This window comes from Mandrillus leucophaeus, unplaced genomic scaffold, assembly GCF_000951045.1.
Source record: "Mandrillus leucophaeus isolate KB7577 unplaced genomic scaffold, Mleu.le_1.0 Scaffold42, whole genome shotgun sequence".
Lineage (NCBI taxonomy): Eukaryota > Metazoa > Chordata > Mammalia > Primates > Cercopithecidae > Mandrillus > Mandrillus leucophaeus.
Window position 1 is genome coordinate 2,467,861 of NW_012104476.1, and position 15,983 is coordinate 2,483,843.

Below are 15,983 nucleotides of genomic sequence, written 5' to 3' on the forward strand. Positions count from 1 at the left end.
CCAGAAGGCTTGGCATCTGTACCCATAGGACTCCAAAGTAGAGCATATTAACAGTGTACAACTAGGCTGGGAGTAGTGGCGCATGCTTGTAATACCAACACTTTGGGAGGCCTAGGTGGAAGAATCGCTTGAGGCCAGGAGTGTGAGACCAGCCTGGGCAACATAGCGAGACCTCATCTCTACAAAAAATATTTAAAAATTAACTGGGCATGGAGGCACATACCTGTAGTCCAAGCTACTTGGAAGGCTGAGGCAGGAGGATCACTTGAAGCCAGGAGTTCAAAGTTACAGTGAGCTGTGATCGCACCACTGCACTCCAGTCCGGGTGACAGAGAGAGACCCTGTCTCAAAACAAAACATACTACAGAACTAAATCATTATACACAGCTTGTGCTGATATGAATAAAGAAGATCTGTTTCGTGGTATGAATTTTCCATTCTACATTGGCAGGGCATAGCTTCAGCCAGGTGGGAAAGACAACCTTCAGAAATGCCAATTGGGTGTTATTGAGAACTTAAGAAAACTGTTGTGCTGCCATGGCCGGCTTAGGTTTATGGGCCTTTCGTACCTAGAGGTGGATTTTATATCCTGAGCTGTTTTTTCTATAAGAATTCTCACAAGCCTCTTTTTTATATGTTTTAGTCAGGTTATGTTAGACCACACAGCAGTAACAAACCAGCCTTGAACTTTCATTGGCTTGCTTTATTTATTTATTTATTTATGTATTTAGAAACAGACTCTTGCCCTGTCAACCAGGCTGGAGTGCAGTGGCACGGTCTCAGCTCACTGCAACCTCCACCTCCCAGGTTCAAGTGATTCTTGTGCCTCAACCTCCCGAGTAGCTGGGATTATAGGCGCATGCCATCATGCCTGGCTAATTTTTCTATCTTTAATAGAGACGGGGTTTCACCATGTTAGCCAGGCTGGTCTCCAACTCCTGACCTCAAGTGATCTGCCCACCTCGGCCTCCCAGAGTGCTGGGATTATAGGCATGAACCACCGTGCACAACCTCTCATTGGCTTTATATATTAAAATGTATTTCACATGTATGCAAAGTCAGCTGAACCATTGCTTTTGGGCTTGGGGAGGAGGCATAGCTTCTGGGAATTTCTTTTTCAGGCTGATGAAATCTTTGTACCCCTAGGTATGGCTCTGTGGGGGCAGCATGGAGGTCCTTCCTTGCTCACGGGTGGCCCACATTGAGCGGAAGAAGAAGCCATATAATAGCAACATCGGCTTCTACACCAAGAGGAATGCTCTCCGCGTTGCTGAGGTCTGGATGGACGATTACAAGTCTCATGTGTACATAGCGTGGAACCTGCCGCTGGAGGTAGGGATCACCAGCCTTTCCCCACCACCCCAGAACAGTGATCCTTACTATTTGGTCACGATTTCTTTAATAAACAAATCGTTCCTCCCCAGAAAATGCTCATGCTTAGAAAAATTATGAATGCATTTCAAAGGGGTTCACAGATGTCTCAGCTTTAGAACTCCTGCCTAACGCAAGGGCTAGCACATTGGAAATGTATTTAAATCCACTTACAGAGATTAGAAGAGTCTTACTGTGTTAATCCCAGTCTTACTATGTTAATCTGACTGCCCTGCTCCTGATCATATGCTATGTCCACAAAGTTCTTGCCCAGATATTTGGCAGCAGACCCTTCATCCTGTCACTGTGTGTGACTTCCCGTGGAGCTCCAGCTGCCCTGTGTCGTATGCCTTTACTCTATGCCAGATCCCCTAGTTCTTCAGCTCTCCTCCGCATTCTGCTCAGAAGATGACCCAAGGAAATCTCCATGTTACTGCAGTCCCACAGGAGTGTCGTGCGGTAGTTGTACGTCAGCGTGGTTTGAATCCCAGCTCTATCATTTGTGAATCAGGAGATCTTGACCAAATCCACTCATCTTCTCTGTACCATTCATCCCTTGGTATCCCCAGGGGATTCGTTCTAGGACTCCCTGTGGATAGCAAAACTCACAGATGCCCAAGTCCTTGATACAAAATGGCATGGTACTTGCATATAACCTAAGCATAACCTCCCATATATATATATATATATATATAGCAGCACAAAGTTTTTTTTTTAAATTTTATTTTTCCATTAGTTATCGGGGTACAGGTGGTATTTGGTTACATGAGTAAGTTCTTTAGTGGTGATTTGTGAGATCCTCATGCCCCCATCACCCGAGCAGTATACACTGCACCATATTTGTTGTCTTTTATCCCTCGCCCCCTCCCACTCTTCCCCCCAAAGTCCCCAAAGTCCATTGTATCATTCTTATGCCTTTGCGTCCTCAGAGCTTAGCTCCCACATATCAATGAAAACATATGGTGTTTGGTTTTCCATTAGAATCATACTCTCTAATCTCATCCAGGTCATTGCAAATACTGTTAAATTATTTATTTTTATGGCTGAATCATCTCTAGATTACTTATAGATAATACAATGTAAATGCTATGTGAATACTTCTTATGCTTTATTTGTGTTTTTTTATTGTGATATTGTTCTTGCTGGGCTTTTAAAAAATATTTTCAGTCTGCAGTTGGTTGAACCAATGGATGTAGAAACCGTGGATATAGAGGGTCAACTGTGCCTTATTTTCCTCAGCTGTAAAATGAGAATAATAGCAGATTCTCCTTCCTGGGGTGATTGTAAGAACTAAATGAATTCATACATGTGGCATGCTGAGAGTGGCACCTGGCACAGGATGCGTGGTTCATCCTATGCTGCACAGTGGCGTGACTTGCACCCTCAGCCACAGGTCAGTTTATCTCCTCAGCCAGAGTACCCATAGGTGTTTGAGCCATGCTGGAAAGTCACCTGCAGCGGTGCCCATTGAGAGATGGCAACGCCTATGTGTCAGGAGGCTACAGCCCGGAATAGAAGAAATACGGTTGGATATGTGCCAGATTTGCGGGTCAAGAAGATAAAAGTGAGGAATTTATTCAGTGTTGTGAAATAGGTTTTGAAATACATTCTCGAGAATTAAAAAACTCCTTCTGGCCACTTAGCACTTTTATTAAGCAATTAAGTGCTTTTAGCCATTATTATTTAAATATAGGTAACATTTGTTGAGCACTTACTATGTCCCAGGTACCTAATAAATCGTTATTTGTAATATCTCATTTAATTCTCATAACAACCTCATGACATAAGAACTGTCTGCCTCAGTTTCCTCATCTATAAACACGGATTGTTAAAATTTACCTGATAGGATGCCTGTGAAGATAAAATAAGGCTGAGAACACAGCTTAGCAAATATTAAGTGTTCCATAAATGTTAGCTTGATATGAACGTTTTATGATGTTCATTTTACAGATGAAGAAATTGAAGCTATGAGAAGCTAAAAGGGGTTTGCTTAAGGCCCCACACAAAGCACATGGGCAGGGATGTCAGTTCAGGTCCTCATACAAAACGTCACCCCAGCCCTGTGAAACAGTGAAATCGGTATTATTATTATTCCTGCTTTGTAAAGGGGAATTGTTTATTTTTATGAGATAGGGTCTCACTCTGTCACCCAGACTGGAGTGTAGTGGCACGATCTTGGTTCCCTGTAACTTCCATCTCCCAGGTTCAAGCCATCCTCCCACCTCAGCCTCCTGAATAGCTGGGACCACAGGCGTGCGCCCTCTACCTGTCTAACTTCTATATTTTTTGTAGAGACGAGGTTTTGCCAGGTTGCCCAGGCTGGTCTCAAACTCTTCGGCTCAAGCAATCCTCCCACCTCAGCTTCCCAAAATGCTGGGATTACAGGCGTGAGACACTGCACCTGGCCTCAAGTTTTGACCTGGAATGGTGGTGTGACTTAGAGTTACAAATAACTCAAGTCTTTTGACTGTAGCCAAGTGCTTTGTCCGTGACTGCAGACAATCTCTTGTCCCAAATGCCAGTGGTAACCTACCAGGCTTTTTAAAAATGACCCTTAGCTCACACCTGTAATCCCAGTACTTTGGGAGGCCGAGGCGGGCAGATCACCTGAGGTCGAGAGTTTGAGACCAGCCTGACCAACATGGAGAAATCCTGTCTCCACTAAAAATGCAAACTTAGTTGGGTGTGGTGGTGCATGCCTGTAATCCCAGCTACTTGGGAGGCTGAGGCAGGAGAATCACTTGAACCTGGGAGACAGAGGTTGCAGTGAGCCAAGATCGCACCATTGCACTCCAGCCTGGGCAACAAGAGCCAGACATCATCTCAGAAAAAAAAAAAGACCATTTCATGAATCATGCTAAATATATTAAAACAAAGAGTTAAAGGTTACTGCTCAGGGTTGTCTTTGAGATTGAGTAAATTTGACATTTAAAGAGATTTCCCTTTAAAGTCACTGTTTGACTGCCCAAGTGATCTTAATGACATAATTGGAAGTCTTCTCTTAGGCCCCCAGTGCATCCTGTCTCTGCTAATTCCTAGCCATCTTGCAGCTGAGTCTGTGGAGTCATATTTCAGATACTTTATTTTCCCTGTCAGCACACAGCAGCCATTACAGGTTCATTTCTGTAAAAGCAGAGTGAATTATTCATTAGAACATCATTACAAGCTTTGCAATGGAAAATTATTTTCACTTCTGCATATAATGAACTTCGCAAAGAGCCAACAAAAGGAGAAATTTTGCAGGTATAGGAAAGAAAGACAGGAGGTGGTTGTAGGCATTTCTTTTCTTGTCCTAATCAAATAATTCCTCTAATAATTGTCTCTGATAGTTACTAAGGAAATGTGGAAGAGAAGAAACTGAGAATGTAAGTCATCAACATCAGTGTGTCCCAGAAATCCATTTGCACAGCAATGATAAGGATGGTTGGCTTGGCTGGGACCTTTGTTGCTGCAGGTTCCTGACTTTGCTCAGGAACGAGGGTTCCCTGGCCTGGGTCTGGATGAGTCAAATAGGTCTCCGCCCTTTCTGCCAGGTGCGGTGGCTCACACCTGTAATCCCAGAACTTTGGAAGACCGAGGCTGGCCTATCACTTGAGGTCAGGAGTTCAAGACCAACCTGGCCAACATGATGAAACCCCATCTCTTCTAAAAATACAAAAATTAGCCAAGCGTGGTGGCGTGAGCCTGGAATCCCAGCTACTGGGGAGGCTGCGGCAGGAGAATTGCTTGAACCCAAGAGGACAAGGTTGCAGTGAGACGAGATGACACCACTGCACTCCCAGCCCGTCTCAATAAAACCAGAACAACAACAACAACAAAAAAACCCTTCTGAATAAGCATAAGAGGCATAAGCTCTTCCCTTTTTTTTTAGGCAGTCTCACACCGTCGCCCGGGATGGAGTGCAGTGGCGCGATCTCAGCATACTGCAACCTCTGCCTCCTGGGTTCAAGCGATTTTCCTGCGTCAGCCTCCTGAGTAGCTGAGATTATAGGCACCCGCTACCATACCCAGCTAATTACTTGCATTTTTGGTAGAGATGGAGTTTCACCATGTTGGCCAAGCTGGTCTCGAACTCCTGACCTCGTGATTTGCCCGCCTCGGCCTCCCAAAGTGCTGGGATTACAGGCGTGAGCCACTGCGCCCGGCCCAGGCTTAAGATCTTCTATATGAAGCTTTCCCTGAAAGTGACTCCACCTGTGCCCCACTCTGGCCAGAGTTCCATAGTCACTAACACCCCTTGGCTTCTCTCTCTTTTCAGAATCCGGGAATTGACATCGGTGATGTCTCTGAAAGAAGAGCCTTAAGGAAAAGTTTAAAGTGTAAGAATTTCCAGTGGTACCTGGACCATGTTTACCCAGAAATGAGAAGATACAATAATACGGTTGCTTACGGGGAGGTAAATGAGACAGTGCATGCTTTTGGCTTGGAATGCTGTTCAATATGCTGTAGGTTGCTTTGCTGGGGAGAAATAGAGTTGCTCATTCATTCAATGAGTGGTTTTTGGAGGTGCCGGCCCTGATAGCAAGATTCTCTCTAGCCAGGGGGTTGGGGTAGGGAACAAATGTGATGAATGTTATAATGGACTATGGATAAAAGACTATGACAGTCTTCTTTGCCTGAGATATGTGGCAGATAATGAATCCTGTTTGGGAAATTTTGACTTTGAGGTCCTCTGAGACCTGTGAATGGAGATATTGAGAAGGAAGTTTGGATGTAAAGAGAGGCAGGGGGGTTGGAGTCCTCCATTGCTCTGTGCTGTGGGCTGGAATCACTTATCAAAGAAAGGAGGAAATGTTCTCAGATTGTCTATGCTGTGATCATATCACCTTTCTAAACCTGAAAGCAAAGCGATTTTTCTCTTATTACATATACCATCAATATGCATTTGAGAACATTTTGAAAATAATAATACTAGGGGTGAATATTTGAGTGCTTTTGAACTACTGGGTAGTATTCTAAGTGCTTTTTGCATACAAATTAATTTCACCTTCACCTTATGAGAGATTAGTGTTACTTCTGTTGTCTTGATAAGAAAACTGAAACTTAGAGAAATTATCTAACTTACCTACCTGAGGTCACAGAGCGTATAAGTCACGAAGCCAAGATTGGACGTGGGGATCCGGATACCAGAGATAACATGTACACTTTGATGTATGGACCTCTGGACTCTGTGTGTGTGTGTATGTGTGTGTGTGCGTGTGTATGTGTGTGCATGTGTATATACCCATGTATTTTTTTTGCTAAAACGATTCCATTCACAATGCCTAATCGTTTGAAATTTTACTCAATGATATGGAGGATATGTAAGTGTATCATGAAATACTTTTTGTCAGTAATTAATAGCCACACATGGTTCCACTTTTTGTGTAAGCTGGACTTTGCTTGAGAACATAGACACTGGTGACTTTTCCAATTTTAAAATATCACAAGTACCATTGCTGAGAACATCTTCGTATAGAAACACTCACGCATCCACCTCATTCTCCCTTGCGATGCCTGTTTGAGATAGAATCGGTGACACGCAGTCAGGCCAAGGAGCAGGGAGCCGAGTGCTCTCAATTTGGTTGAGATACCCCATTAGCTCTGCAATCTGGTTTTCTTCCCTGGGACTCCCTGTGATTACCAGGTTAGAGCTAAGAAGAATCCCTTTGACATAGAGTATTTACATTTTTCTACAACTGTGGATTTTCCTATTCTTTGCCTGCTGCCTTTTAGAGAAAGTAAATCCACCACAGGTTAAGTCATCGGGGTAGAGTGGTGACCCTCCTGAGCTGGAATTTGGAATGGGATGCTCACGTCTTGCAAGGGCAGTCTCTAGGGCGGTTAGGGATACATGAAGACTGGAGCCAGCCTGCTGGGTTCAAATCCTAGTAGGCTGTTACCAGCCGTGTGGGTCCTCTTGGCAGCCATTCCCTCATCTATAAAATGGGAGGAAGGAGAGTATCTCCTCTCCAGGGTTCCTGGGGGTATAAAATGAGCTGTGATATGTAGAGTTCTTAAAACAGTACCTGGTGTGGCCAAGTGCCATGGCTCATGCCTGTAATCCCATCACTTTGGGAGGCCAAGGCAGGCGGATCACTTGAAGTCTGGAGTTCAAGACCAGCCTGGCCAACATGGGGAAGTCCTGTCTCTACTAATATATATATATATGTGTGTGTGTGTGTGTGTGTGTGTGTGTGTGTGTGTGTGTGTGTGTGTATATATATCTATAACTAGCTGAGCATGGTGACTGGTGCAGGTAATCCCAGCTACTCAGGGCTAAGGCAGGAGAATCGCTTGAACCCAGTAGGCAGAGGTTACAGTGAGCTGAGATCACGCTACTGCGCTCCAGCCTGGGTGACAGAGTGAGACTCTGTCTCAAAAAAAAAAAAGTACCTGGCACACAGCAGTAGTTATTAATAGATATAAACTGCCTTGCCTTTTCTTCTCCAAAATGAAAGCATGAATTTTTTTAATTATCTAAGTAATATTAAATATAAAGGAAGAATCGAACAACAATGGGCAGTGAATGGATTATTCCTAAGACAATTGGGTCAATTGCCTAGCTCTTTGGAAAATAAATCAATTTAGATTCTTACAGCTCACCGTTTACCAAAGTAGATTTCAGATGAACTGTAGCATTACATGAAAGAAATAATAAAATAACCATGCGGAAATAGTCATGAATCTCATCTCTGAATGAAGAGGGGCTTTCTTTTTTTTTTTTTTTTTTTTTTTTTTTTGGAGTCTCGCTCTGTCGCCCAGGCTGGAGTGCAGTGGCGCAATCTCTGCTCACTGCAAGCTCTGCCGCCCGGTTTCACGCCATTCTCCTGCCTCAGCCTCCTGAGTAGCTGGGACTACAGGCACCTGCCACCACGCCCGGCTAATTTTTTGTATTTTTAGTAGAGACAGGATTTCACCATGTTGGCCAGGATGGTCTCGATCTCTTGACCTTGTGATTCACCCGCCTCGGCCTCCCAAAGTGCTGGGATTACAGGCGTGAGCCACCGTGCCCAGCCGGAAGGGCTTTCTGAGAATGAAAGCCATGCAAGAAATACAAAGGAAATGTGTCATGGATCCAAGCTCATAAATATTAAAATAATCTGTATATCAACTGAGTAGAGAAATAATACACCAAACTGGAAATACATATACCACAAATGCTATAGATGAACAAATACCATTAATATATAATAAGCTTTGCAAGTTAAGTTAATTTTTTTTTTTTGAGACAGTCACCCAGGCTAGGGTGCGGTGGCGTGATCTCGGCTCATCGCAACCTCCACCTCCCAGGTTTTAGCAATTCTCCTGCCTCAGCCTCCCTAGTAGCTGGGATCACAGGCACACGCCACCACGTCCAGCTAATTTTTGTGTTTTTGTAGAAACGAGGTTTTGCCATGTTGGCCAGGCTGGTCTTGAACTCCTGACCTCAAGTGATCCACTCGCCTCAGCCTCCCAAAGTGCTGGGATTACAGGCATTATTTTAAAAATTTGATTTAAACAACAAAATAAAACATCCCCAAAGAAAAATAAACAAAGTACAAGGTCAGTTACACAAGAAAAAATACACATGGATGAAAAATACTTGACAATTTTAAATTTATTTCATAGTCAAAGAAAATAAAAAATTAAATACACAGAGGTGGTTTTTTTGTTTTTTTTTTTTTTCCTATCTGCAAACGAACAAAGATTCATTTTATGGAATATGTGTTGATACTTTATAGGCAAGGCCTTAGTAATATGAAAAAAAATCATATCCTCTGTGATAGTGCAAATTGAAACAAGCCTTTTAAAAAGCAATTTGAGCCACATGTATTGAAAAGCTTAATAATGACAATCATAGTTTCTTCTCCACTCTTATCCCAAGCAAATAATCTGAAATAAGGACAAAGATTTGAGAGTAAAATTGTTCAGCTCAGACATGTTATTTTTGAGGAAATTTTTTTTTAATTTCACTTGAAGATTAGTTGAATATAATGCATTCATGGTTTGAGATATTTTATAGCTGTTATAAATGGTATGTACGAAAGTTTAATGGCATGAGAAAAATATTGATACCATCATGCTTAAAAGGAAAAAACTCAGGATGAGAAAACTCAATTTGCTGCTATTTTAGATTGGAAGCAAGTGTGATAATAGCATTGGGAAATGCAGAAGATACTTATAATTACATTGGGTAGTAAGTAGGACTTCGGGCAGTTTTAGGGATGGGGGTACTTTGTCATGCTTTTCCAACTTTCACTAATGTTAGGTGATACTTTTATCATTAGAAGAAAAATAGTTATTAAAAAGGAAACAATAAAAATGACGACCAGCCTGTGTCCCCCAGGCTGGAGTGCAGTGGCACAATCTTGGCTCACTGTAGCCTTGAACTCCTGGACTCAAGCTATTCTTCCACCTCAGCCTTCTGAGTAGCTGAGACTACAGGTACACATCATCACACCTGGCTAATTTTTTTTCTTCTTTTTTTTTTTTTTGTAGAAATGAGGTCTCACTATGTTGCCAGGCTGGCCTTGAATTCCTGGCTCAAGTGATTCTCCCACTTCGCTTCCCGAGTATCTGGGGCTATAGGCACAAACCACCTAGGCTAGAAGACTGCCAGAGCTGCTCTGTACAGCTCCACAGTCTGTGCACTCCACAACTCCAGGAGCTGCCTTTGACATCAACCACAGTATAAATGATGTCCCTTGAGCCATACAGTGGGGGTGGCATTGGAAGTGACATTGTGATCAGAATCTGATTATTTGGAAGAGAGAAGCCTTTTGGTGTTACAGACTTTCTTTTAAAATAATAAAATCAATACATACAGTCTATTGGAAATACACAGATGAAAACTAAACTTACTCCAAATCCCAGTTCCCAGATATAATCAATGTTAACGTTTTAAGGCATCTGGTTCTATTACTCCTTCTCTACCTGCTGAGTGTCACCATTTACAGATATACATTTCAGGTGGACTATAGTGTTGAATGAAAGAAACCAAATTAATCAAAAAACCATTTTTTAGATAGCTCTTCCTTTTAAAAAAAAAAAAAAAAAAAGAGATAAGGTCTTGCTCTGTTGCCCAGGCTGGAGTACAATAGCATGATCGTGACATACTATAGCCAGGAACTCCTCTGCTCAAGCAATCCTCCCACCTCAGCCTCCCTAGTAGCTGATACTACAGGTGTGAGCCACTGCTGTTGGCGCTAGACAACTTTTTTTTTTTTTTGAGGCACGGCCTTGCTGTGTCACCCAAGATGGAATCCAGTGGCACAGTCTCAGCTCACTGTAGCCTTAAACTCCTGGACCGAAGCCACCCTCCCACCTCAGCCTCCCAAGTAGCTGGGACTACAAGCACATGCCACCATGCCTAGCTAATTTTGTTTATTTTTTGTGAAGTTGGGGTCTCACTATGTTGCCCAGGCTTGTCTCAAACTCCTTACCTTAAGCGATCTTCCAGCCTCAGCCTCCCAAAGCACTGGGATTACAGGCGTGAGCCACCACACCCAGCCTACATATGCTTTTAATGCTTAGGGCAGGAGTCACCTCTTAGCAGTTATCTCTGAATCCTTGGAAGGGGTAAAGAAGTTCTCCTTGGCCGGTGGCAGTGGTTCACGCCTGTAATCCCAGCACTTTGGGAGGCCGAGGCAGGTGGATCATAAGGTCAGGAGATTGAGACCATCCTGGCCAGTATGGGGAAACCCCGTCTCTACTAAAAATACAAAAATTAGCTGGGTGTGGTGGTGTGTGCCTGTAGTCCCAGCTACTCAGGAGGCTGAGGCACGAGAATCACTTGAACCCAGGAGGTGGAGGTTGCAGTGAGCTGAGATCATGCCACTGCACTCTAGCCTGATGACAGAGCAAGACTCCATCTAAAAAAGAAGCTCTCCTTGTTGGCCCTAGCATATTTCAGTCATTGCAGTAGACCGTGGACTACTTCAGGGCAGGGACGATGTTATTTGTCTTTTGCTCATTAAATTTAGCACAGTGTCAGGCACTTACCAGGCCTTCAATAAATATTTATTAAATTACTGAATGATAGATTTGATTGCAGAAACATTAGAACAAAGTTTAAAAGCTTGGCAGTCTCAAATCATGACGTAAAGCAAATACTCTGTTAAAACATTCATGTCCTTAATATGTAAAGAGTTCTCAGCCAGGCATAGTGGTTAACACCTGTAATCCCAGCACTTTGGGAGGCTGAAATGGGAGGATTGCTTGAGGCCAAGAGATGGAAGCTGCAGTGAGCTGTGATTGCACCCCTGCACTCCGGCCTGGAGTACAGGCAAGACCCTGTCACTCAAAGAAAAAAAACAAGGATTTAAAAATCTACTCAAAGTGGCTCAGGCCTGTAATCCCAGCACTTTGGAAGGCCGAGGTGGGCAGATCACAAGGTCAGGAGATCGAGACCATCCTGGCTAATATCATGAAATCCTGTCTCTACTAAAAATACAAACAAATTAGCCGGGGTGGTTGCAGGTGCCTGTAGTCCCAGCTACTCGGGAGGCTGAGGTGGGAGAATGGCTTGAACCTGGGAGGCGGAGCTTGCAGTGAGCCAAGATCGCACCACTGTACTCCAGCCTGGGCGACAGAGCAAGACTCCGTCTCAAAAAAAACAAAAGAAAGAAAAAAAAAATCTGCTCAAGTTGTCTGAGCCTAAACACAATTTGGGTACATAAAGAACAGAATGCCGGCCAGGCGCAGTGGTTCACGCCTATAATCCCAGCACTTTGGGAGGCCAAGGCAGGTGGATCACCTGAGGTCAGGAGTTCAAGATCAGCCTGGCCAACGTGGTAAAACCCCGTCTCTGCTAAAACATACAAAAAATTAGCTTGGCATGGTGGCGGGCAACTATAATCCCAGCTACTTGGGAGGCTGAAGCAGGAGAATTGCTTGAACCCAGGAGGTGGAGGTTGCAGTGAGTCGAGATTGCACCATTGCATTTCAGCCTGGGCAACAAGAACGAAACTCTGTCTCAAAAAGAAAAGAAACAGAATGCCTTTTCCTCTCTGTTTCGATGGGGAATGTAATCTGGAGGGGAATGAATATAGATGGAGAGGACCAGCAACATTACCTTTTTCCCACCCATTGAGACCCTAGGGTGCTGGTGGGATGGATACCCGTGTAGATCACAATGCACCCAGAGATCCAAATGAGATCAGTTCTTACATTCTCCCAAAGACCCATGCCTAGTTTCACGGGTGTTACTTTGGGGACTTTTGTCTATTTCCTCCGTGGGTGCATTCCAAACACCTACAGTGGTGCTTAGCACAGCATAGGTATATGTTTTTGAATATATAAATAGATACTGCTAGAGCATTTTATGATAGTAAGCTTTTAGGGTTTTTTTTCTTTTTTTTAGAAATAGGTCTTGTTCTGTCGCCCAGGCTGGAGTCTAGTGGTACAATCATGGCTCACTGCAGCCTGGAACTCCTGGGCTCAAACCATCCTGCCGTCTCAGCCTCCTGAGTAGCTGGGACTACACGTGTGTGCCACCATGCCTGGTTAATTTGTTTTAATGTTTTTGTAGAGATGGGGCCTCGCTATGTTGCCCACGTTGGTCTTGAACTCCTGGGCTCAAGCGATTCTTCTACCTCAGCCTCCCAAAGTGCTGGGATTACAGGCATGAGCCACCGCGTCCAGCCTAGGATTCTTAGGTTCTTCATGCCTTTATGCATGTAATGACCTGAAAAGCTAACCTTTGATTACCTGGTTTATGAAAACCAATGTTGGTGCTGAGGCTTAGAAGCCTAACCATCTGGATAACTAGATTTTACAAGCCACTTAGAAGCCTTAGAAGCCACTGAGAAGCCTATAAGCCACATAGAAGCTTCAAAGCCGTTTAGAAGCCTAAGATCTGGGTAACCAGTGCTCCTATGTGCAGAAGTTCCCTCAGATTGCCTTTCATGTTAGGAATGGAGGTGCTGTGAGGGTGGGGGGCAAGCTGCCCAGGACACAGTCAGAGACCTAGGATCCATGCCATCCACCTTAAGACTTGATTTTTCTTGCTAAGGTGATCACTGCACAGACTTGAGCCCTGGTCCTCACTTAGAGGCCTGTGTGGTCTTCCCATCATGAAGTTGGAACCAAGGCATGGTAGAACAGTGACTGGGCATCCACACCTCCACTAGCGGAGCTCTGACGGATCATGTTTTGTCTATTCTTGCAGCTTCGCAACAACAAGGCAAAAGACGTCTGCTTGGACCAGGGGCCACTGGAGAACCACACAGCAATACTGTATCCGTGCCATGGCTGGGGACCGCAGGTAGGAGCTCATCTCTGACCAGGAAGGAAGTAGTAATATCACCATCTCCGGCCCACAAGGGCCTTGCCGGCCTTCTGGATAAACTTTGTTGCTGTCTACCTTGGTAGTTATTTATTCTGAGATGTTAAGAAGAAGGTAGGAGTCTTTCTGGTTATTTCTCTAAAGAAACTAGGAAAAAGATTCGTAAGTGGTTGTTGCAGTGCGCGGAGTTTTTTGTTTTTTTTTTTTTGAGATGGAGTCTGACCCTGTCCTCCAAGCTGGAGTGCAGTGGTGTGATCTTGGCTCACTGTGATCTCCGCCTCCCAGGCTCATGCGATTCTCCTACCTCAGCCTCCTGAATATCTGGGATTACAGGCACATGCCACCATGTCCAGCTAATTTTTGTATTTTTAGTAGAAATGGGGTTTCACCATTTGGCCAGGCTGGTCTGGAACTCCTGACCTCGAGAGATCTGCCCACCTCGGTCTCCCAAAATGCTGGCATTACAGGCATGAGCCACTGCGACTGGCTGCATCAGTGCGGATATTAACAAGATCAATGTGCAGGTTTCATAGGTGAATAAGTCACACTGTGCATATTTCAAAGATGGGTAAGTCACAGAGTCATTTGCTAACATGCAAATATATACCATATGTGCATGTACCGTCATTATAACCAAATCTACCTGCTTACGACTTCAGAGAAACAATTAGCAAATTTCTTCACTAGAATCTGATTGACACATCCATCCTGAAGGAGCGTCATTAGTTCGGTTGTAAGTACAAGCTGGACCGTAAATGCTGGTTCAAGAGCAAACAGCTGATGGGAAGGAGGAGAATGCCTGCAGAGTGTCTTTAAAAAAATATATGTGTATCAAATGCACAGCTTCATTCATTCATTCACTCAAGTAATATGTCCTGATCACCTACTCTAAAATGCAGCTTTCAGAGAACATGTGTGATAACCTGAGAAGCACAAAGCAATTAACCAACAAGTAAAAACAGAGTCTTGATAAACGAATTTCCTTTGACGGCTTTGTGCTAGCCAGCGGTGTGTGTGCACAGGTGTGCGTGTGTGCGCGTGTGTGTGTACACAAAGAGCTTAGCAGAAATTCTCTAAGATTAGCAGAAAACACATCCAAGAAAATGTCACTAGTCTTGACATTCATCAGAAATTCAAACATTACGTCAACCAGTAGTAGAAAAAGGCAAGCCACTGACTAGGAAAACATTTATATTTCAATTTCAGAGGAACACTGAAGGTGGGTTGTGAGTCGGGCTCACAGATCCTCTCTCCGGGGCTCAGTTCATTGGTCTGTAAGAGGAAGGCACCTGAGGAGCTACCCTGTAAACACCCTTCATGTCTCTTGTTCTGTGAATGCCCACGTTCACGTGCAAAGTTGCCTTCATCAATTACACTCATCCCCACACGTGCCCGTATCAAGGCTCACAGGTTTTTCTCTGTGTGTAGTGGTTTTGCATTCCCCCGAGGTCGCTGCAGGAAAGAGACAGTTGCGTTCCCTCTGCCACGTCACTGCAGGTAGTTCTCATTGTCTGGATGGATACTCACCCTTCCTCCTAAGGTGGGTAAGCAATGCCAGACAGGGTACTGTTCATATCCTGAGCAGATCCTTACAGCAACTCTGGGAAGTAGGCAGGCAGCATGAGGAAACTGAGGCACAGAGGGGCAAGTTCTTGTGAGCAAAGCAACCTAGAACCCAGGCCTTCCAGCATAAGCAAGCATTTTATACTATCTATTTATTTATTTGTCTATCGATCTATTTATTTTTTTAGACCGAGTCTTTCTCTGTCACCCAGGCTGGAATGCAGTGCCGCGATCTCGGCTCAGTGCAACCTCCGCCTTCTGTGTTCAAGTGATTCTCCTGCGTCAGCCTCCTGAGTAGCTGAGATTACAGGCTTGCACCACCCTGCCCCAGCTAATTTTTGTATTTTTAGTAGAGACGGGGTTTCATCACGTTGGCCAGACTGGTCTTGAACTCCTGACCTCAAGTGATCCACTGCCTAGGCCTCCCAAAGTGCTGGGATTACAGGCGTGAGCTACCACTCTGGGCCAAGCACAGCCAAGCATTTTAAAGTCAAAGATCACCTGAGGTTAGGAGTTCAAGACCAGCCTGGCCAACATGGTGAAACCCCATCTCTATTAAAAATACGAAAATTAGCCAGGCATAGTTGCAGGCGCCTGTAATCCCAGCTACTAGAGAGGCTGAGGCAGGAGAATTACTTGAACCTTGGAGGTGGAGTTTCAGCGAGTCGAGATCGTGCCACCGCACTCCAACATGGGCTACAGAGCGAGACTCTGTCTCAAGGTAAAAAAAAAAAAGTCAAATGCGATCCATTTAAATTCAAGTTATTTATGGCGCACCATCACCATTTATAATTGGCAAAAA

The 15,983-nt window shown here is 44.2% G+C and overlaps 1 protein-coding gene across 1 annotated transcript in view; it reads left to right on the forward strand.

Moving 5' to 3' along the window:
* The window catches only part of WBSCR17 (Williams-Beuren syndrome chromosome region 17), a 699,332-nt gene that overhangs the window by 635,617 nt on the left and 47,732 nt on the right, over nt 1-15,983 (forward strand). The window contains exons 7-9 of the mRNA XM_011992872.1: nt 1,147-1,332; nt 5,630-5,767; nt 13,502-13,597. Coding sequence (XP_011848262.1) covers nt 1,147-1,332; nt 5,630-5,767; nt 13,502-13,597 — 420 coding nt within the window. The remainder of the gene's footprint in view (nt 1-1,146; nt 1,333-5,629; nt 5,768-13,501; nt 13,598-15,983) is intronic.